Source organism: Scyliorhinus torazame, chromosome 8 (genome assembly GCF_047496885.1).
Source record: "Scyliorhinus torazame isolate Kashiwa2021f chromosome 8, sScyTor2.1, whole genome shotgun sequence".
Classification (NCBI taxonomy): Eukaryota; Metazoa; Chordata; class Chondrichthyes; order Carcharhiniformes; family Scyliorhinidae; genus Scyliorhinus; species Scyliorhinus torazame.
Window position 1 is genome coordinate 26,574,617 of NC_092714.1, and position 24,107 is coordinate 26,598,723.

A 24,107-nucleotide genomic window follows, 5' to 3' on the forward strand; every position below is an offset into this window, starting at 1 on the left:
GCCGGATCAGTCGGTGTACACCTCGCCAGTAAACGGCATCTGCAGCAGGAACGTCATGGCAGACGATCGCCAGGAGGCGGCTGAACTACGGAATCGGCGTCCGAGATCTCAGAGGTCTGCGTCTCTATTCTGGAATCGAAAGACACAACGTCGGGCATGTTGGCGCGACAGAGACTGGAGGTGTCACAGCAGACTGGTTCGGCAATGGAGGCGGAGGATTCAGGACAGGCTTCTTTCGAGGAGACCTCACGTGGGACCCGAACTTGGTCAGAGTCTGGTCCTGTTTGACGGACGACAATCCCAGAGAGCCAGTGAGTCCCACCATTGAAGTTACGAATGAACAACGCATCGTCAGGTGTAAAGTGTATAAGAGGTCGAATTTGAACCGGGCAATGTCCTTGCAAATGTTGGTTATGGCACACTTTCGCGCTGATGCCCGGTAAAATAACTCAGCTGTATATGAAGCTTTTGACCCATTAACATCTCATCGGGGACTACCCCAGTTACTGCGTGTGGCATGGTCCTGTATGAGAATAAAAATCTTGCCTGTCTTGTGTCCATCGAGCCAGGTGTCTGTTTCTTAAGCCTATACTTAACCACCTACATGGACCTCTCTGCCAAAACATTTGTTGCCGGGTGGTATAGCGTGGTGCGAACATGGCGAATCCCGTTGCTTTTCGCAAAAGCGGCAAAGTCTTCACTTGTGAAAGAGACCACGCTATCAATAACGAGTACCTCAGAGATCCTGTGGGTGGAAACAGAAATGCGTAATTGCTCGGTGGTCCCCCAGGAAGTGATCGACGCCATCTTGTGGAGCTCTAGCCACTTTGGGTGTGTATCCACCAGAATGAGAAACTTCGAACCCAAGAAAGGACTGGTGAAATTGGCATGTTGGTAAGATCAAGGACGGCCCGGCCACTCCCAATGGTGTAGATGTGCTGGCGCGGGGAGCTTCTGGTGCTCTTGACAGGTGGAGCACTGCTGGGCTAACATCTCGATATCCCTGTCCAAACCCGGCCACCAGACAATTACTTCTCGCCAGCATCTTCCTTTCAGACATTCCGGGATGTCCATTGTGAAGGTCCTTTAAGACGATAACCTGTCCCTTTTTCGGGACAACAACCCTCGTGCCCCACATCCATGGTCATCTCTGACAATTTGGAGGAGAAAGCCTTCAACTTCCCTGGTATCTGTTGCTGCTGCTCACCGTATGACACCAGATGTCGCACTTTGGCAAGTACAGGGTCAGTTTACATCCAGTTACGAACACACAAGGCAGTGACTGGCAAGGAGTCCATGAAATTCAGGAAAGCAATAAATGTCTGCTGCAGGAGGATTTTTAAATTCGACCTGCAGGGGAAGATGGCTGAACGCACCAGCATGTGCAATCTGGGTCCCTAGGCGGTGCTCGAAAGAGTACTCGTGAGCAGCCAATAACAATAACAGCCTTTAATATTGTTACAAGTAGGCTTACATTAACACTGCAATGAAGTTACTGTGATAATCCCCTGGGCGCCACATTCCGGCGCCTGTTCGGCTACACTGAGGGAACATTCAGAACGTCCAATTCACCTTATGAGCACGTCTTTCGGGACTTGTGGGAGGAAATCGGAGCACCCGGAGGAAACCCACACAGACACGGGGAGAACATGCAGACTCCGCACAGACAGTGACCCAAGCGGGAATCGAACCCGGGTCCCTGGTGCTGTGAAGCAACAGTGCTAACCAGTGTGCCACCCTGCTGTCCAGGCATAGACAAGTGCTGAATCCTTGCAGACACTATTCGCCTTGTCTTCATGGAAGAGGCCTCGCAATGACTTGGTGATCGGTGACAATGAAAGTATTCTGCCATAGAGGAACTGGTGAAACCCCTTTACACCAAATATGACGGCCAGACCTTCTTTGTCGATCTGAGCATATTTTGCATTATCCTGTAAATCCCGACCGGGTTCCTGTTCTAGTCTGTGTCTAACTGGCTGACCTTTTAGACGTTGCTTGGTTGAGATACCTTGCCCCTGGCGGGGGAGCTCGTACTCCGCCAGGATCACGACGAAGATAAGCATTCCCACCCCATAGGTCCCGTGTGGAACATTACTATGGCAATGTTGTTATGCAGTTCAGAATTTGGGACTTCAACTTTTTTGTTCCTACCTGTGGAGTGGGAGGAAAGAGATTGCGAATGATCTGTATCACTCTAATTTCCTACTCACTTACACGGGGATGACCTGCTTGTGTGGTTTCTGCTCCACTGCAACGGCAAGTTGCATTTTTACTGCATGTTCCAGGAAAAGATTCAGGCTCATGGACATCTTATTGGATATGTTTCTTTTGTGTCTGAGTGATGTATCGACTGTCTTGCAACCTCAATGCACTGAAAATGAGTTATGCATGTGTTTCAGGTTAACTTTACGGCCACTGCCATGATATTTATGCAGTTAATCGAACAGGAGACACTGCATATGGCTCCCAGTTACTGCTGAACGTGCCAATTAACTTGAATGGTACAATACTTGGCACCTTGTAGTCAGAGAGCAGAATCCTCCTAATTTACTCGGTATTGTTGTGTTTTCCTGAATTATGGATTCATGGCACTCATCAGATTACCGTTAACAATCAGATATCCCCCCCTGCCCCGCCCCCCCCACCCACACCACCACCCCCGCCCCCGCCGGACCTCATACAGCACACCTCCAGTTCCTGGCGTTCAAATATGCTGTTTCTGATCTCTGAGAATCTCCAATGGTGCCAGAGCCCATCATGGACAAGTATTCGGAACAATATATAGTTTAATGTTTCTTTATATTTATATCAACCATGCGAGGTGAAGCATGGTTTCAGTTTCATTGGGTGGGATTTTCCAATGCTACCTGCTGTGGGTTTCTTGGCGGGAAGGAGCGGAAAAGCTGGAGAGAGGTCAAAAGTGGGAATCCGAACTGGCAGGAAATAACATTTGGGAATTTTCACCTCACCACCTTCATGACGGCTTTCCCGGTGATCCATGTCGCGAATGATATTTGCATGAATTAGTATACCATTAATACTAATGAAACACACTAATGCTGGAAGCACGTTTTCCCCTCCCAATTACGTGCCACGCAGGCGGGAAATGAGACCGGTCTAAATCACAATTGGTTATAAGTGGCATGTCGTTACCCACCATCACCTCACTCGTGACTTTGAGGTGAAACCCTCCTGCAACAGTGCTGCTCTGTTGTCTCAGCATTACCAGTGTGACTTCACACTGGTGGGTGTGCAAGGTTGGTCTGTGCACAGTGGGTGCCTCCGTCCCGTGGGGGCAGGGCTGCACTCTGAAACAGAGACCAGCATCGCGACTGGCAGGCCAGCTGGGGGAAGGGGGAGGGGGGGGGGGTTCCTCCTCTTCTGTATGTGACTGTCCACAAAGCTTCAGGATGGGGTCAGGGAGAATTCCACATGAGGCGTGGGGACATCCACAGTGATGAGTTTGGGGAGAGGGCTGGAATGTTGTGCAGTTTAAAATAAAAACTGGAAAAGAATCTGCACAGGAGGGGTGTGAGACAGTGCGGGAGGAGCCCAAAGCTGGACTAAGGGGCCCTTTCAGGGGGTAACCTGAAACATCTTAGAGTCACAACATTGAAATAGAGTCGGAGCTGAGAGAAAAGAGGAAGACTTCCTTGAGAAGGGACAATTTGACCCATTGCCTTTTGGTGCACTTCAACGAGAGACGGCGGAGGCCATTGGATTCACAATACAGTTGGTCCATTTGAACATTAACACAGAGGAATGTGCCATTCCTCTGTGTTAAGCACAGTGGCTAGCACTGTTGCTTCACAGCACCAGGGAACTGGGTTCGATTCCCGGCTTGGGTCACTGTCTGTGCGGAGTCTGCCAGTTCTACCCGTGTCTGCGTGGGTTTTCTACGGTTTCCTCCCACAAGTCCCGAAAGACGTGCTATTAGGTAATTTGGACATTCTGAATTCTCCCTCTGTGTACCCGAACAGGTGCCGGAATGTGGCGACTAGGGGCTTTTCACAGTAACTTCATTGCAGTGTTCATGTAAGCCTACTTGTGACAATAAAGATTATGAAATGAAAAATGAAATGAAAATCGCTTATTGTCACAAGTAGGCTTCAAATGAAGTTACTGTTTATTATTTTTATTATGAGTCCATGATTATTATTATTAAGGAAACGTAGCTGCTGCATATCCGCCAGGTATTCAATAAAAGCCTCTCGTGTGCTTTCTCCAATTGACCTGGATCACGGGTCAGAGGGCATCCCATCACTGCTGAAGTGTAAGTTGAACTTGATCAGCAAACCAGATCAGAGATTGCAAGAATGCCTTTGGTAAGGTGGCACATTTCATGAATGTTTTCAAACCTTTTCTAACCTCTGTGCAATTGAGATCTCAAGTATCAGGATTGACATCTTGGTCACCTAGCTCAACTGCAAGGCTGTATTAGCAAAAAGCTAGTTGCACAGATACAGCTCTAGGGCAAGACATTATCTTTCTCTTCATGAGTGGAGGGGTCTACTACATTTACCCACTGGTCATTAATCTGTTGCATCTATCAGTCGACATGGAGAAGGATTATTGAATAATGGAACCTGTGCTCAATGCTGCCTTCTTGATGGCAGTGATTCGATTGAGGAGGAGAAAGGCTCGGCACCACCTAGCCCAGCTTTGACAGGAGGCCTGGTCTGGAGTACATGGTCCAGGGGAGCCTCAGTAAGACCCAGAGGGTGAGGAGCTAAGGCCCATCCTACAGTGGTGACTTGCACGGCCAAGGAACTACATAAGGAGACCTTCATATCTTGGGATGAGCCATCCTATATGGTGGATCATACAGGATCTAACACCCTTTGGACTGGGAGGGAACCTTTGGTAGTGGCTTGGCCTCTCTTGTGCAACTTTGGCCCCGCAAATCCACCTGCACAGCACTGCAACCTGCCCTGTCTCACTGCCCTGAGATCACCTCCCACAGGTTTCTTTTAATTCTTATCCAGATTGTTTCAGACAGACCTACTGCATTAACTACAGGTGGTGGATAAATATACTCACCGTCTTTGTAGAGCCTTTCTGATAATCCAATATGAATACCCTGCTCGCAGCGGCAATTGTTGTGGTTTTCAGCTTTTCTACAAAATAACCGGAAGAGGATCAGGCACAGAACAATTATTTATTGACCAATGTGTTGGGAGAGCCCAGCTTTAGAGGTAGACCTCCGGAGCTGACTCTGCCAACATACAGAATCAGAGACATTTATACAGCATATAGTTACGTCGGTTATGTTTTTAAGGATATTGTTTACATTAGATCACGTTTGTTTTAAATTTTACATTAAACAAGTTATGCGCATCCAGGCAGAGTGTTATCTACCCTTCCATTTTCTATGGATCCCTCCGTAATCTTCCTACTTGGTGTCAGACCTGATAAATGTGTCTGGTCCTTGGGTCGAGTTAGAAAAACATGTTTGTTAGTTTTCTATGCTGATTGTTGTTGATTATGTCCAAGAACAAGCTGTTGAGGCCACTGGACCTGGGACATGCTTGATCCTTATACTGACTGCCAAAGGTCGTGTTTTTAGCTAACACCTTTATTAAAATTACTTTAGTGTACTTGCAATACTATATAGATTCAAAGTCCTTAGTAAGTGCCGACTGTGCCAATAGCTTATTGTTAATAAATCCTAATCATTCGTCTTCCCACAACAGAGGTGGCAAATGCCCCTGAAGTAATGCTCATCATTATTTGAACTTCGCACTCAGCAAAGTTAGCCAATGCTAGATTTCTGGGGTATGCAGCTATCTTGGGCTTCTCTGGAGTGCAGGTTGCAATCGATGGCAAACATGTGGCTTTGAGAGCTCCCTGGCAGCTGCCCCTGACGTTCATTAACAAGAAGGGGCTCCACTTCCTTAACTTTCAACTGGTGTGTGATCATCAGAACCACATCATGCATAAATGATATGTGTATCAGGTACACTGGGAGTTCCCATGATCCATACATCCTGAGTCACACCCAGGTGTCTCACATATTTTAAGGGTCTCAATGATCACAGAGCGGCTGCTTGGGGATAATGGGTACCCGCTCAAACAATGGTTCATGGCACTTGCGAGTCATCCTCAGAGTGCCTCAGAGGAGAGACATAACTCGGTGCACCCTGCACCACCTGGAGTTTCAAACTGGGGATCCCTTGCCATGGGAGATATGGAGCAGGCTGAGAGCTCCTTGGGGAACGAACAGCAGGATGGGCAGGAACCTGGAGAGGGAGATGAGTGTCAGCTTCCACATGAGGATGTCATCGAAGCACGATATGGTAGGCATGCCCGTAACTCATTGATAGCCACATGCTTCCAGGACGAGGAGATTACAGGCAACGGGAGGTGACCACATTCCTCCTGTGCTAGTGTACTGGAAGGCTTTTGCAACCTGCAAGTTCAGTATTTGGACTTGCACCTTCAGCCCACATGGCGCTAATCTCTGGAAAGGTCATAAGGGAATCTTGTACCTGTGCACTCTGGGAGGGAAAAGTTGGCACAACAGCGCAAACATTGCATCGAAGGACCTGATGCAGTTGTCACTACGCTGATAAAAAACTCTAGCAGACAGTGAGACAGCATATGGGTGAAGAGACCCTGATGGCTGCTGGTGTTGTGTTTTGACACTGCCGATGAAGATAGCCATACCATTTTTAGACAAAATTACAGTTAACCCTCCAAGGCGACTGAGCACGCCAAACTCCATATTGTCGTGCAGGGACCAGAGGTTACAAATGCACTTTACAAACATTTCCAGTAAAGAGTTTGTCATATCTCCCTGACATTGAAAAGAGTCAAGTGACTATCATGACTCAGCTACATGTCACATGAATGGGAGGCTCTCACAAAGGGAGATGAACACTGAGTGGGAGCATGGTTCAGTCTTGCAATAAGTGCGTACGAACATATCAATTAGGAGCAGGAGGAGGACATTGAGCCCCTGAACGTGCTCTGCAATTCAATAAGATCGCTGCTGAGCTGGTCTGATGGTAACCAGCATCAATAGGGAAATGGTACTCAACAAACTCTTGGGATTGAGGGCAGACAGGTCCCCCGGGCCTGATGGCCTGCATCCTAAGGTGTTAAAGGAAGTGGCAGCAGAGATAGTGGATCCATTGGTTATAATATTCCAAACTTCCCTGGACACAGGAAAGGTCCCAGTGGATTGGAAAATCGCCAACGTAATGCCCTGAATCAAAAAGGGAAGGAAGCAGAATGTGGGAAATTACAGACCAGCTAGTTTAACATCTGTTGTTGGAAAATTGTAGAATCAATTATCAAGGACACAATATCAGAGCATTTGGAAAGCCAAAGCGCTATCCATCAGATTCAGCATGGTTTTATGAAGGGCAAATCATGTTTGACTAATTTCCTACAGTTCATCAAGGATGTAGCAAGCCAAGTGGATAATTGGGATCCTGTAGACATCTGGACTTCCGGAAGGCGTTTGATCAGGTGCTGCACAGAAAGTTAATTCACAAGGCGAGATCACATGTGATTAGGGCTAATTTAATAGGTTGGATAGAAAACTGGCTGATGGACAGGAGTTAGAGAGTCGGGATAAATGGGCCTTTTTCTGGATGGCAAGATGTAACTAATGGGGTGCCACATTTACAATCTATGGTAACGACTTGGACAGAGGGATAGAAAGTTCTATAGCCAAATTCACAGATGATACAAAAATAGGTGCGACAGTAAGTTACAATGAGGAAATAAGAACCTTACAAATGGATATAGATAGGTTAGGAGAGTGGGCCAAAATGTGGCAGATGGAGTTTAATGTGGATAAGTGTGAGGCCACGCACTTTGGTCGGAAAAATGGAAAGGCAACTTATCATCTAAATGGGGAGAGACTTCGGGGTGCTCCAGTGCAGAGGGACCTGGGTGTCTTTGTGCATGAGTTGCAGAAAACTACCATGCAGGTGCAGGAGGTAATAAGGAGTGCAAATGGAATGTTGGCATTTTTAGCAAATGGAATCGAGTATAAAGATATGGAAGTGTTGTTGCAACTATACAAGGCATTGGTAAGCTCGCACCTGGAGTATTGTGCACAGTTTAATTCTCCTAACTTGAGGAAAGATGTAGTGGCATTGGAGGCAGTTCAGAGGAGCTTCACTAGATTGATTTCAGAGATGAGGGGTCGGAGAATCCCTGGGAGCGCCCCGCTGCTCCGACGCCGGCTGCGGTATTCTCCGGCACCGGTTTTTGGGTGGGGGTGGGGTTTACGACACGCCAGTCGGGGGCCGTTGGCAGCGCCCCCCCCGGCAATTCTCCGGGCCCCGATGGGCCGAACGGCTGTCGTTTCCTGGCCAGTCCTGCCAGCGTGAAATTGACATGGTCCATCACGGCGGGACCTGGCTTGTAGGCCGGCTAGGTAAGTCCTCGGGGGGTGGGGGGTGCGGGGGGATCGGTTCTGCGCATGCGGCAACTCACGCCGGCCCTTCGGCGGCGGTTGGCGCAGCCCCAACCTCTCCGGCACCGGAGGGGTTAGCGCCGCTCTTGGTGCCGGCATCCGGCCAGTTGCGGGAGAATCCCGCCCGAGGAGTTTGGCATATGATGAGAGATTGTACAGTTTAGGCCCATACTCTCTAGAGTTTAGAAAAATGAGGGGAGACCAAATCGAGATATAAAAGGTGATAAAAGGTATGGATAAAGTAGAGCAGATGCTTCCTCTTGTGGGGCATTCTAAAGCGAGAGGTCACAATCTTAGAATAAGAGATAACAAATTTAAAACAGATTCGAGGAGAAACTACTCCCAAAGGGTTGTGAATCTGTGGATTTCGCTGCCTCAGAGGGCGGTGGATGCTGGGACAGTGAGTAAATTTAAGGAGGAGTCAGACAGATATTTAATTGGCAATGGGTTGAAGGGCTTTGGAGAACAGGCAGGACGGTGGAGTTGAGGCCATGATTGGATCAGCCATGATGAATTTGAAAGGGTTTAGGCTTGGGAGGCTGAATTGCCTACTCCTGCTCCTAGATTTTGGGCAGGATCCTCCACCCCGCCGCGCCACATTTCTGCCCCGACCGGCCAGCGGGATGCTCCTTTACGCCAGCTGGTCAATGGGGCTTCCCATTGAGGGGTAGCCCTACGCTGTCGGAAACCCCCCGGGCGGCATAACGGAGAATCACGCCGGCGGAGAATCCCGGCCCGTGTGTTCTAGGGAGGAGATGCTCTGACTGATTTTGCAATCCAGACCTTGGTCTATAACATTGCAGGTGACAGATGCGGAACGTATCAGCCATGATAGAAGGGCAGAGCAGGTTCGATGGGCTGAATGGCCTAATTCTGCTCCTATATCCTATCTTATGAACTTAACCCTGCATTCCTGCCAATAACCTTTCACCCTCTTGTTAATCAGGAATCTATCGAGTTCTGCCTTAAAAATGTTCCAAGATTCTCCTTCTACTGCCTTGTGAGGAAGAGCATTCCAAAGAGTCACCACCCTCTGAGAGAAATGTTTTTTTTCTTATCTTTGTCTCAAACAATTAAAATTATTTTGAAACAGTGACCCCTGGTTCTAGATTCTCCACATCCACCCTGTCAAGGTCCCTCAGGATCTCAAATGTTTCAATCACGTCGCCTCATATTCTTCTGAACCAAGTGAACACAACCCTAGCCTGTCTCGCCTTTCTGCATTCGACAACCCGCCCATTCCAGGTCTTAGTCCAGGACAGCGTTTCCCAACCGATCAGGCCACGGAGCCCTTTTGATCTTCCAAGAGTACTGACGGAAACCATGAGAAACATTCTGATTGTGTTTAATAGTTAAACCACAAACAATTGATTGTTATTGAGTAATAGGTATGAACATACAAAATTATACTCCAGCGGCGTCTGGAGTCATGTGTAGGCCGAACTAATGTCACTAAAGGACATTAGTGAACCAGATGGGTTTCTGCAATAATCGATGATAGTTCCATGGTCACCATTACTGAGAAGAGCTTTCGATTCCAGAATTTGTTTTATTAATCAAATTTACATTTCACCAACTGCTGTGGTAGGAGTTGAACCCGTGTCCCCAAAGCATTATCCTGCGCTTCTGATATCATATAAAAACAGAACTTACTGGAAAAACTCTGGGCAGCACCTGTGGCGAGAGAAACAGAGTTAACGTTTCGGGTCCAATATGACTCTTCATTGAAACTGGGTTGTCCCAGCCCTGACAGGGGAGCATGTTCCAGCTTTTCCGAGTAAGTGCATTCCGAGTTCACTGTTTAATTTATTTGGACGGATTTGTGAGGAGACGGTTTGTTGGCCAGCCCAATGCAGCTGTGACACACTTGATTTCTTTTCTGTACAGCGCAGCACTCCTTCAGCACTGCACTGAAGAGTCAATCTGGATTATATGCTCAAATTCGATAGTCGGGCTTGAACCTTCTGACCCAGAGGTGAGAGGGCTATTAGTCAGGCAAGCTGATGTTTCAACATTTCAACAAAGCAGTCACGGATGTTGCAAATTGCAGGGGCCTTTCTGACTGCCTGCGAAGCAAATTTTGAGGTTGCAATAACGTGTTGAGAATTCAATCTCCACTTCGTTTCACAATCTTTTGGAAACAGCAAAATAAAAGGCTAATAAATCTTCACGGGCCTTTTGATTCAAACTTAGAGCTACCATTGGTAAATTCTGCAAGTTGCACATGTTCTGAATGCACATTGTTTGTGCCGTTCAACTGTTCTGGAAAGAAAGATCTGATCAAAGTCGAGGGGCGGGACTTTCCGACCTCACTGCCGTGTGTTTTCCATTGGCCGAGGCGGCTTGCCATCGGCCACCGGCGAGATCTTCCAGCCCCGTCGATGTCTACGCCGTTTTGTGTGACTCGCCAGTCCCACCACCGGTGAACCCGCCACGGCGGGAGGGGAGGGGAGGGGGGGGTCACATTCCGTAGGAAGGTCGGTTTTGTAAGGGCCCCGAAGAATCCAGCACGAGTTTTAAGGATACAAAATAATAAAGTTTATTTACTATAACAACATATACATAGCAGTAGCAGTAACTTCCCTTGCTACCTTCTCCTTCCTCCTGGTTCCTGGACTGGCCAGCTTATTTATAGAAGGAGTTTCTCCGCCCCCCTCATTGGGGAAGTTCATACTCCCATAGGATTGTGGGATAATCATTAGTCCCCAGCCAATCGTCAGTAGGCAGGTTATAACAGTCGGAAAATTCCAGCGTCGGGCTTTTGAAATAGGCTGAAGTCTTGAAGCAAATGCTTTAATGAGGGCACTAAAAAATAAAGGAAGCCCATTGGATGTTTTTTATCATGTTATTGGGATGGGCAATTTATTTATGCCTTTATTTTATCTTAAACTTTATTTTGGACATTCAAAATTTTAGCAGTCTGACAAACAAAATGGCAGTGAACACCACCATTGCTGATTGGCCTGATTCAGTTGGCTCACCTTCTCCATAGGCTGGTTTTGGCTCGTTGACAGCGTCAAATTACTAGGTGTGTACATCACCAAAAATCTGTCCTGGTCGGCCCACGTCCACACTACGAGCAAGAAAGCACAACAGCGCCTGTACTTCTTCAGGAAACTAAGGAAATTCGGCATTTGCACACTGAACCTTACCAATGTTTACAGATGCACCATAAGAAAGCATCCTATCTGGCTGCATCACAGCCTGGTATGGCAACGGCTCGGTCCAAGACCGTAAGAACCTACCGAGTCGTGAACACCGGCCAGTCCATCACGCGAACCTGCCTCCCATCCATTAACTCTGTCTACACCTCCCGCTGCCTGGGGAAAGCGGGCAGCATAATCAAAGACGCCTCCCACCCGGCTTACTCACTCTTCTAACTTCTTCCATCGGGCAGGAGATACAAAATTCTGAGAACACGCACGAACAGACTCAAAAACAGCTTCTTCCCCACTGTCACCAGACTCCTAAATGACCCTCTTATGGACTGAACTGATCTCTTCAAACATCTTCTCAACTGAGTAGTACTACACTCCTGTATGCTTCACCCGATGCCTGTGTCTGTGTATTTACATTGTGTATTTTACATTTGCCCTATGTATTTTCTTTTCATGTACGGAATCATCTGTCTGAGCTGCCCGCAGAACAATACTTTTCACTGTACCTCGGTACACGTGACAATCAACCAATCCAATCCAATTTCTATGACTGGGTCATTCAGAATTGTTCATTTTCATGTAGTGCAATTTGTCATTGGCAGTTTGATGCAAGTGTTCCCTGACCTTTATAGGTACGGTCTGCACTCAATCAATAAGAAAGAAACTAAGATATGTGATTGGGAATATGTGATGAGACATTATAAGAACTAGGAACAGGAGTAGGCCATCTGGCCCCTCGAGCCTGCTCCGCCATTTAAAGAGATCATGGCTGATCTTTGTGGACTCAGCTCCACTCTCTGGCCCGTACACCATATCCCCAAATCCCTTTATTCTTTAGAAAGGCATCTATCTTTTTCTTAAAAACGTTTAAAGAAGGAGCCTCAACTGCTTCACTGGGCAAGGAATTCCAGAGATTCACAACCCTTTGGGTGAAGAAGTTCCTCCTACACTCCGTCCTAAATCTACCTCCCGTTATTTTGAGGCTATGCCCCCTAGTTCTGCTTTCCCCGACCAGTGGAAACAACCTGCCCGCATCTATCCTATCTATTCCCTTCATAATTTTATATGTCTCAATAAGATCCCCCCTGCATCCTTCTAAACTCCAATGAGTACAGTCCCAGTCTACTCAACCTCTCATCATAATCTAATCCCCTCAGCTCTGGGATCAACCTAGTGAATCTCCTCTGCACTCCCTCCAGTGCCGATATGTCCTTTCTCAGGTAAGGAGACCAAAACTGAACACTATACTCCAGATGCGGCCTCACCAACACCCTATACAATTGCAGCATAACCTCCCTAGTCTTGAACTCCATCCCTCTAGCAATGAAAGACAAAACTCGATTAACCTTCTTAATCACCTGTTGCACCTGCACACCAACTTTTTGCGACTCGTGCACCAGCACACCCAGGTCCCTCTGCACAGCAGCATGTTTTATCATCTTACCGTTTAAATAATAATCCATTCTGCTGTTATTCCTCCCAAAATGGATAGGCCATAGGCGTCTCTCTCCTTCAGAGAGAGAGACTTACAAAGCTTGAGGGAGATAGCTGAGTATAAAGCATGGGGCGAGGTGAAGAGACAAGCCCCCTTGAGATACCAGAACCAATGCAGAGCTTCATTTGAAACCACATGAGCCATCTAGCCACCTGAGGTAATCGACCCCCCTGAGGGGGTGGGCGGGATAGGGGGAACATGATAGAGAAAATGATGGAGGAACTCATTACGTCTGGCAGCGCAAATATATGCAAGATTATATAGGTTGTAAATAACCGCTCAAATGTGAATATCTTGTTCAGCATGTTGCATAAGTATTATTTAATTAATTAACTCATTCAGAAGCTTTGAATTGTGAGTACAACTTGGAAATTCACAGCAGGTGGATCAGCAGTGGAAGGATAGATAGGTAAATGATTCAGGTAGGATCCTTTATCAGATAATTATACACTAACGTTCATCGCAATGCTGTTTTTCCAGAGCCTTGTACTTTAGTGGTTATCACCTTGGATTCCAACTGCTCAAATAAATAATTAAGTCCACACTGAGCTTTATTGCCTGCTGCAATGCAGTTCTATACGTGGCTGAATATTGGAACGTTTTTGGCTCCTGTTCCTGCATGGTATAATGCTCCAATAATATAGAGAGTAAAGTGGCAGCAATAGCTGCTCGGAGTTTGAGATGGCAATCATTGCAAGCAATCGGATGGTTCGCAACCAAGATCACTTTTTTCAGGCCTGACTTGGAGGCGCAGTTTAAGTCCATTGGGAATGGGGCATCAGTGGCTTAAAGTCGGAAGTAGCCCACTCACTGGATCCATGCCCTCTTACATAGAACTTACAGCTCAGAAAAAGGCCAGTCAGGCCCGCAGCTCTGGTGCTAATGTTCACCCTCCATTCAAGCCATCCTATTTCATATGAGTGGCGCGATAACGCAGTGGTTAGCATAGTCGCTTCACAGCTCCAGGGTCCCAGGTTCGATTCCCGGCTTGGGTCACTGTCTGTGCGGAGTCTGCGTGGGTTTCCTCCGGGAGCTCCCGTTACCTCCAACAGTCCAAAGATGTGCAGGTTAGGTGGATTGGCCAAGATCAATTTACGGGGTTATGGGGATAGGACGGGAGAGTGGGCGTAGGTAGGAGGTCTTACAGAGGGTCGGTACCTCTACGAGCCGAATGGCCCCCTTTTTCACTGTAGGGGTTCTATGGAACTCCAAACAAACAGAGTGCCACTCGATAACGGGGTCGTTCCTGGTGCAACAAGCTAATCCCTCCCAGAGCGGACTCTGTGTTGATTTAGTTACATCGCGCCCTGAGTTTTCCAGCAGTTTCTGTATCAATTTTAGGACAGTCAGGCCTGGGTTCTGTTCATGAGGCCCAAGCTCACCTCTCAACCCAGGTTGAAAAGTACACTATAGGCTGACATCTTGCTTGAGACAAACTTGGAAAGCAGCAACATTTGAATCAAAAGCTAGCCAGGGTCATAGTCACATTATATTTGATGCTAGATAGCTTTACTTGCAGACCTTAATTCATTTGAATTCCCTGCAACTGTATTATTTATGTTGGCTCGGACGAGTGTACTTTATATGATATTCCATTGTTCATCCTCCAAATATTTGCTGAAATATTAATTAAAAGAGAAGGAAAACCTAAAGAGAGAGGCTGCAGAACAAAGTACTACCCAACATGCATTATTGAACAAACAGTGAAGATTGCAACTCCTGCATTCTCTGAGATATCTTTGATTTAGTGAGCTATTCTCCCTCCCATGGAGACCCATCATTGATGGTCTTTTGTTGCTTTAGCTGTATATTATGGGTTAGCCCGAGCCTGTCCCAGAAGGAGCCTGTTCATTGCTGTCCATATCAGCAGTTCAGACCGGCATTGCAGATGGTCTAAGATGGGGGAGGAAGTGATACCCAGTCTGTACTAGGCGCCTCCATATAGGTGTTTCAGGGTAAAGGTTTGCTTGGTATTGAGCAAAGAACTCAAAATTGGCCACAATTTGGCATCAGCTGGCACCATAGGAAGTGAGGGAGAAATTGCAGAAAAATTGGTTTTGTTTGCCTCAGACGTGTTGTATAGGTCCAGGTCTCCTTGACAAAACCTGTTATTTACAGCGATTGGGGGTGTATTGAGTAATTTCAGAAATGCAAAGAAGCTCACTTTTGTTTTAACTTTGTTTTATTTTGTTCCTTGATTTTGTGCAGAATCTTTCAACCCAAATCTCATTTAGATTCAGTTTCTGGATTATTACTTGACATAATCCAATTTTTTTTTAACCCAAACACTCTTCCCTATTCTCCTGAATGCGCTGAGATGTAGGGTGTGATTTAATGGCTGTGTTGCGCCTGGTGCAGATCTGTGCGCCACAGTGAGGTCGCGGGGGGGGGGTGCTGAAATCGGGATTTGCGTCGGGCGGCGATTGGTTTGCGATCTAACCGGCTCACTCCCATTGGCGGGTTCCAGATCCCGCCAGGATATGGCAGGACACCAATTGTCACCAATTAAAGGCAATCTCCATCTCATTAACAAGATGGGCAGCCTATCTAACGGCCACCTGGGATCTAACTGGCTCCCCAGTGAGAGGTCACACGGGCCAGTTTAGCAATGGTCAACACAAACGTGGACTAGGCGTAATGGTACATGGGGGATCTCCCAGGCCTTGGAGATGCTGGACGATCAAGGTGGGTGAGAAGTGGCTTCCGAAAGGTTGTGGTGTGAAGGGTGGCCGAAATGGGTGGCCGAAAGGGGGCGGGTAGGAGGCCTAAAAAGGGGAGGGGCCTCAGCAACCCCATAGTGGGGTGTCCTCACTTGGGATAATGCCCATGTGTATGGGGGGGGGGGTGACATTTCCTGTCGGTAGGGGGTGTGGGGGACCCTCAAGCTTAGAGATCAGGACACCCTTTCAACATGGTGGCCTAATCTCTGAGGAGCTGGTCTCACCAGCAAGTTCAGCACCCCACTGCTGAAAGCATTTCTAAGTGTGAGCAGGACTGAGGAGAAACTCCCCTAGACCCATAAAATTGACTAACATGGATAAATACCGATGTGGACCAGTGAAACAGCTGATGGGAAACACTCCACCCAACCAGCCCGAAAAGTCACTTAGAAACTTTTCCATTTTAATTAACAAAATGGTTGGGTTTGGATCGGGAAGTGGAGGGGGTTGAAGGCCTGGATTTTCACACCAAGATTGGATATGCAGAGTCGAGACATTTCCCAGCTCCAGCTCCATGCCAATCCATGCCAGCCAAGCCTCTGTATCCATCTCAAAACTCCCATATGCTAAGCTATGGCTCTGTATCTAAAGCAGGCAATTTTATTTTTGATTCCTTTCTTTCAATTTTATTTTCTTTCGAAGGTTTAAAGGGCAGGTCTTTTAAAAACCTTGAAAATCTGAACGCTCCATTTGATGGGTGTTTCTCTGGTTGGCAATCAGTAGCTAGTGGTGTCCCTCAGGGATCAGTGTTGGGCCCACAATTGTTCACAATTTACATAGATGATTTGGAGTTGGGGACCAAGGGCAATGTGTCCAAGTTTGCAGACGACACTAAGATGAGTGGTAAAGCAAAAAGTGCAGAGGATACTGGAAGTCTGCAGAGGGATCTGGATCGGCTAAGTGAATGGGCTAGGGTCTGGCAGATGGAATACAATGTTGACAAATGTGAGGTTATCCATTTTGGTAGGAATAACAGCAAAAGGGATTATTATTTAAATGATAAAATATTAAAACATGCTGCTGTGCAGAGAGACCTGGGTGTGCTAGTGCATGAGTCGCAAAAAGTTGGTTTACAGGTGCAACAGGTGATTAAGAAGGCAAATGGAATTTTGACCTTCATTGCTAGAGGGATGGAATTTAAGACTAGGGAGGTTCTGCTGCAATTGTATAAGGTGTTAGTGAGGCCACACCTGGAGTATTGTGTTCAGTTTTGGTCTCCTTACTTGAGAAAGGACGTACTGGCACTGGAGGGTGTGCAGAGGAGATTCACTAGGTTAATCCCAGAGCTGAAGGGGTTGGATTACGAGGAGCGGTTGAGTAGACTGGGACTGTACTCGTTGGAATTTAGAAGGATGAGGGGGGATCTTATAGAAACATATAAGATTATGAAGGGAATAGATAGGATAGATGCGGGCAGGTTGTTTCCACCGGCGGGTGAAAGCAGAACTAGGGGGCATAGCCTCAAAATAAGGGGAAGTAGATTTAGGACTGAGGTTAGGAGGAACTTCTTCACCCAAAGGGTTGTGAATCTATGGAATTCCTTGCCCAGTGAAGCAGTAGAGGCTCCTTCATTAAATGTTTTTAAGATAAAGATAGATAGTTTTTTGAAGAATAAAGGGATTAAGGGTTATGGTGTTCGGGCCGGAAAGTGGAGCTGAGTCCACAAAAGATCAGCCATGATCTCATTGAATGGTGGAGCAGGCTCGAGGGGCCAGATGGCCTACTCCTGCTCCTAGTTCTTATGATAGTTGCTTTTGAGAGGTCCTCTTGACAGTCTTGTCAGTTGATTTTGAGTGATTTGTTGACAGTTCTAATTAGTTTGACAGTAATGAGTTTATGCCCTTTCTACACACATTTATGCCTACTTTTAATAATTCGAAATAGCACTGGATGTACACTATTAAAGGTGTCCCAGGAACAGCTCCAAAGGGGCATCTTACTGCTCCAAAGGATCCACCAAATTCAGATCAGTTCCTACCTGTTCTAATTTGCACATTCCAAGCTTCACTCCTGGTCTATGAAAATCTGACTCCCCTGGAGACAGCTGATAAATTAAATAACTACCTGCCTCTGTAAACATGTGCATGCATGGACCGGGCGGCTCAACTCTATTCCCACCCATGTGCAAATAGGAAGCACCGTGTTTCAGGGGCAAGACTTTGGATTTCTGGGCTCCTCCGCCATTTTCGCCATGACGGTGAGTCTCTCCATCATGGTGGAAATCCGGTCCAACGTGTCAGAAATCTGTTTCCTGTCTCAAACTAGCCTCCCAACATGTCCACTGTTGTTTTTTACTGAGAGTGAGAGATGGATGGGTGACCAATTTGATTCAATGCGGTGTGTTGGAATTCTAAATATGATAATGATGCTGTGAGTCTCATTGTAATTGAGTTTACAAGTTTATTAGCTGTCGGTGGGGATTCCCGAGCATCGGGAACGCCAGCAGCTTCTCTGAGGTGAGGATCTGACAGATTCGGGAGTAAGTGCCTTCACACCTAGCACCTGGATCCAGCCGACTGTCTGTGAAACCTCCAGGAATGGGGCCAGCCCTACAACAATTTTCCACCTGAGGCCGTCAACCTTGCCTCCCAGCACCACCAGGCTTTGATCTCTCTCAACCACAGGCCTCCGAAAATCTTCTCCAAACCAACCACCAATTAGGACCTGAACCCTCCCCCACCACTACCAAGCCCCATGTCCCCAAACACTAGCAGACACCATTTTCCTCTGCTGAGGCCTCGCATTACTCCTCGCCTAAGCCTCCTATTCACCTGACCGCCGCTAGATGGCAACTTTCCCCTACACTTCTTGCCAGACCCTTCCTCCGGTCAACCCTCAACCCCAAACTCTCCCCACTCAATCCCTCAGGCTGACTCTGACTCCCTAATCTCTCCTTCCCTGAACTGAATGGACCATCCCACGCCCCCAGCAATTTCCCCAATGTATCTGGCACAGGCCTGCTTTGGTGACCGTCAATTGCCAGCTCCCCAACCCCTACTCCCCAACCCGCCAATATGGAGTGGGACTCCACAACCTCTTGACTCAGTCAAGATTGCCATAGTCAGTCATGGAGGAGAATGCCAGTTTTTTAAATTGATTGACGTTGGATTTTCTTGTTGCATTTTAAAATTAATGACATTTTCTTGACTCGTTACAGTTGCCAGTGAAGATCTGCAATCCAGCTTATACTTTGTCAATGGATCTTTGCAAGAGGTAGTCTTCGCCAGCACCATGGGGACACTGTTACCGTGCCCTGCATCAGGGAACCCCCCAGCAACGCTGCGCTGGTACCTTGCGACTGGGGAGGAGATGTACGACGTCCCAGGGATCCGGCACGTCCATCCGAATGGAACGCTCCAGATATTCCCTTTCCCTCCTTCGAGTTTCAACAACTTAATCCACGACAATTCGTACCATTGCACAGCAGAAAATCCTTCAGGGAAAATTAGAAGTCAGGATATTCACATTAAGGCCGGTGAGTGTGATAATGGTCTTATCAGAGTATGAGGGTGATAAATAACTTACTGCATTCATCTTTGTAGTTGAGATGACGATCAAGACTATGTTATAATGTAGAACCGCTCTTGGATTGCAATTTTGTTCAGTTGGAATCACACAATTGAGCATAATTGGAGGAGACCATTTGACCCATAGAATTAGAATTTTACAGAGCAGAAGGAGGCCATTCAGCCCATCTAGTCTGCACCGACTCTTGGAAAGAGCACCCTACCCAAGGCCAACACCGCCACCCCATCCCCACAACCCAGTAACCCCACCCAACACCAAGGGCAATTTTGGACACTAAGGGCAATTTATCATGGCCAATCCACCTAACCCGCACATCTTTGGACTGTGGGAGGAAACCGGAGCACCCGGAGGAAACCCACGCACACACGGGGAGGATGTGCAGACTCCGCACAGACAGTGACCCAAGCCAGAGTCGAACCTGGGACCCTGGAGCTGTGAAGCAATTGTGCTATCCACAAGGCTACCGTGCTGCCCCAAATTATGTGACACACCCATTATGTGTGTGTCAACCCTTTGAAAGAAATACGTCCCACTCCCCTTAGCCTGGCTAATTTTCCATTTCCACACCAATCTAATTCACTTTCTAAAGTTACTGTTGAATCTACTTTCATTTATCTTTTCAGTCAATGCATTCAAGTTCATTAAAACCTGCTGTGGAAAAGGAATTCTCCTCATTTCCCTTCTGGTTATGTTGCCAATTTTCTCGAATCTGTGTCCTCTGCTGACCAACCCAACTGCCAATGGAAATAGTTTTTTCCTTGCATTTAACCTCATCTGCTTTAAGCCTCCCATATAGCTCCATTTAACTGACGTCCCTCACATGGGTACCATTCTCGTAAACCTTTTCTGTCCCTTCGCTGAGGCCTTGACATCCTTCCTAAAATGTGGTGCCCCAGCTAAGGCCTAAATTGTGATTTGTAAATTACATCCTTACTTTTGTGCTCTGGATCACTGAATGCTGGTCTGGATCTAAGCAGTGTCCTTCCAGCTCTGTGATCTGAATCAAACCCAGCTTTGATCAGTGAAAGGACAGTGTCTGCTAAATCACTGTCAGATTCCAGAAAGGCTCTTGGTGAAGATAGATCTGAAGCCAACCTTCCCACACTTTTAGAAGTATTTATTTAACGGGCAGCGCGGTAGCATGGTGGTCAGCACAATTGCTTCACAGCTCCAGGATCCCAGGTTCGATTCCCGGCTTGGGTCACTGTCTGTGCGAAACCTCTCCGGTTTCCTCCCACAGTCAAAAGATGTGCAGGTTAGGTGGATTGGCCATGCTAAATTGCTCTTAGTGTCTAAAATTGCCCTTAGTGTTGGGTGGGGTTACTGGGTTATGGGGATAGGGTGGAGGTGTGGGCTTGGGTAGGGTGCTCTTTCAAAAAGCCGGTGCAGACTCGATGGGCCGAATGGCCTCCTTCTGCACTGTAAAATCCTATGATTTACAGAGTGACACATTATAAGCATAAATCTCCTAACCTAACACAAACTCAAGAATTCCCTCCCTAAAGACCTCTGCCTCTGTACCTCCCTCCCCCTCCTTTAAAACACTGCTTCACAGTAAGCTTTTGATCACCTGTCCTGGTACCAAATGTGGGCACTTGGGACTAGCTTAGTGGGCGGCATTGACAAGTTGGGCCGAAGGGCCTGTTTCCATGCTGTAAACCTCTAACTCTAAACCTCTATCACACTGATTCTTTTCTTGGTTTGGTGTTAATTAATTCTGATAATTATAGGAGCAGTATGGTGGTACAGTGGTTAGCATTGCGGCCTGAGGATCTGTGTTCGAATCCCGGCCCTGGGTCACCGTCCGTGTTGAGTTTGCTCATTTTCCCCCTGTCTGCGTGGGTTTCACCCCCACAACTCAAAGATGCGCATGATAGGTGGATTGGTCAGGCTAAATTGCTCCTTAATTGGAAAAAAAATTATTGGGTACTCTAAAATTTGTCTTGTGAAGCTGCCTGGGGCTTATTAATACATTAAAAGGGCTAGGTAAATGCAAGTTGCTATTGTTGTTCAATGAGCACTGTTACTATTTATCAACAGCATTAATCCAGTTGCAATTTCCCCCCCAGTTTTAAGGGAGCCCTATACGGTCCGTGTGGAGGACCAGAAAGCCATGCGAGGGAACGTAGCAGTTTTCAAGTGCATTATCCCCTCCTCTGTGGAGACTTATATCACTGTAGTGTCATGGGAGAAAGACACAGTCTCACTTGTCTCAGGTAAGATCAGTTTGGTTCCTTTCAACCTTTCGCAAGGGAGGAACATTGACTGTGATGATAAATCAGGTGTATTGCTTGCGTGCCAATTTGAGCGGTTTATTACATGCTGTTTGATGATCTGACTCATCATTCATTGTAAGTGAAGAACTGGACATTTTTAAAATTCCCTTGTGTCAAATCTGATATTTTACTATTGCTAGTCTCCGGGTGAAGAGTTGAAGAGTTTGTCAGAAACGCAGCTTTTCTGCTTGTGTGCCTTCTGGGAAACCCCAACAATGTGGTTGTGAGGTTTTGGAGACCTTTTCCACTTGCCATTTGTCTGAAGATGATATCTATGAGGGGAAATCAATCCCAATGACTGAAAAGAAGGTTTGGTACTTGTCATGTAAAATGGAGAATATTCGGCTTCACTTCGGTGCTCTCGGAGTATTTTTGTGTGGCAGCCAATGATGTTTCATCCAGAAGACTGGATCTTATTTACCTTTAACCTGAAACAGACTGTTCTGTTGTTTATTTGGTAAACATTGAGAAGTGCCTGAGGAAAGCTGTGAAGATTATTAGTGGATATGTTATATGTTGCCCAGTGGCCTCCTATCTGTAATATCCTGATTCACCTTTATGGTATGCTACTTTCTACTAGGCCGAATCAACTCAGCCGTCTGTAAGTTCAGAATGTGTGGGGTTGGTAGGCAGGGCTATACCAGGACTTGATGCAGCCGCTGTTACTGTTTTTGTTTATCGTGGTTCATAATGGCGGCACGGTGGTTAGCACTGCTGCCTTACAGTGCCAGGGAACCGGGTTCAATTCCCACCCTGGCTGACTATCTGCGTGGAGTTTGCACATTCCCCCCATGTCTGCTTGAGTTTCATCCCATAGTCCAAAGACGTGCAGCTTAGGTTGATTTGGCCATCCTAAATTTCCCCTCAGTGTCCAACGACTGGGTAGGTTACTGGGTTATGGGGATCGGGTGGGTGGTGAGCCTAGGTAGGGTGCTCTTTGCAAGGGTCAGTGCAGACCCGATGGGCCTGGCGGACAAAGTTCATGGTCTGAACTTGTTGAACTTAATGTTGAATCCAGGAGAACACTGCAAAATGTCTAATTGGAAGATGAGGTTTTGTTCCTCCAGTTTGCGTGGGGTTTCACTGGAACATTGCAGCAGGCCAAGGAGAGAAATGTGAGCATGAGAACAAGATGAAGAATTGAAATGGTATGCGACAGAAGGTTAGAGCCGTACTTGCAGACTGAGTGAAGGTGTTCTGCAAAGCGGTCACCTCAGGCAAGTAGATCACTACTTCACCTGGAAGGAGTGTTTGGGACCTTAGATGGCAAGGAGGGAGGAAGTAAAGGATCGGGTGTCCCACCTCCTCTGATTGAGTGGAAAGAGTGCCACACGCCAGGCGTGATAAAGGAGTGGATCGGGGTGTCACGGAAGGAACGGCTCCTTTGGAAGTTGAGGTGAGGGGAAGATGTGTTTGGTGGTGGCATCAGGGGGCAGCTGAGCAGGGTTGGTGAAGGATGATCCTTTGAATACAGAGACTGTGGGAAAATGAGGACAGGAAGAGCCCTACCATAGTTCTGGGAGAGAGGTGAAGGCCCCAAACATTTCTTCCAGCTGGCGCAGAGATTTACTCACACTTTTTTCAATTTAGACTACTGTGTACACTGCTCACAGCGTCGAGATCGACACCGCTATTAAATGGAACCCTGCTTCATTTTGGGCCTCAGCGAGGAATGCGTCGCCAAGGCTGCACTTCAACCCATTTCCTGCACGAATGAGCTCAGCTCGCCAGTGCTGGCGTTCCGAACTCTCGACCCTCCGTCGTGGTGTCTGGAACTTCTCAACACCCCAACTTACCAGTAAGGGAGTCCTCGAGCCCCCCACAGCCCACCTCAGAGCACCCCCAGGCCTGATCCGCGGCATGGGCAAGGTGCAACCTGGGTTCTTTGCACTACCAGCCTAGCACCCTTGCAATGTCCCAGCCAGCTTGACAGTGCCACCTGGGCACCCGGATGGCACTGCAAGGATGCCAAACTGGCCATGCCACAATGCCCAGGTGGCATCTGGTGTGCCACCCTGGTACCACCCAGCCCAAGCCCAACCACCCGATCGCCTGGGAGACCCCCCCCCCCCCCCCCGCCCCCAAGTGCCATTGCACCTGGTCCACGCTTGTGGAAACCAGTGCAAAATGGCGGCCCAAGGGTCTCCGAGACGAGGCCATTAGGTCCCGGGCCTTGATTGACTTTAGCGTAAACTAATTTAAGGGTGCATAACATCACACTTAACTGTGCAAATCTGAATCCTGCCCATTGAGGGTGAGATCCATATTGCGATGCGTCGCGAGTTCTCGTTCGATCTTGCGGGGCGTAATGAGCATCGTAAATCTTGCAAGAGATCTCTCACGAGATTTACTGGCCTCATTGCGTCCTGAGTCAGGTGCAACAGGCCGTTAGATCGTGCCCGATATATTCTGGCCTTTTACACCCCCCCAATTTTAAAAAATCCCTCCAACATTGGTGGCTACGCTGTCAGCTGCCTCGGCCCCACTCCTCTCACTCTT

The 24,107-nt window shown here is 47.4% G+C and overlaps 1 protein-coding gene across 2 annotated transcripts in view; it reads left to right on the top strand.

Moving 5' to 3' along the window:
- The window catches only part of LOC140427700 (cell adhesion molecule DSCAM), an 854,163-nt gene that overhangs the window by 88,162 nt on the left and 741,894 nt on the right, over positions 1 to 24,107 (top strand). For both annotated transcript variants that reach the window (XM_072513215.1, XM_072513216.1), the window contains exons 2-3: positions 18,962 to 19,279; positions 21,402 to 21,548. In XM_072513215.1, the coding sequence (XP_072369316.1) occupies positions 18,962 to 19,279; positions 21,402 to 21,548 (465 nt within the window). The remainder of the gene's footprint in view (positions 1 to 18,961; positions 19,280 to 21,401; positions 21,549 to 24,107) is intronic.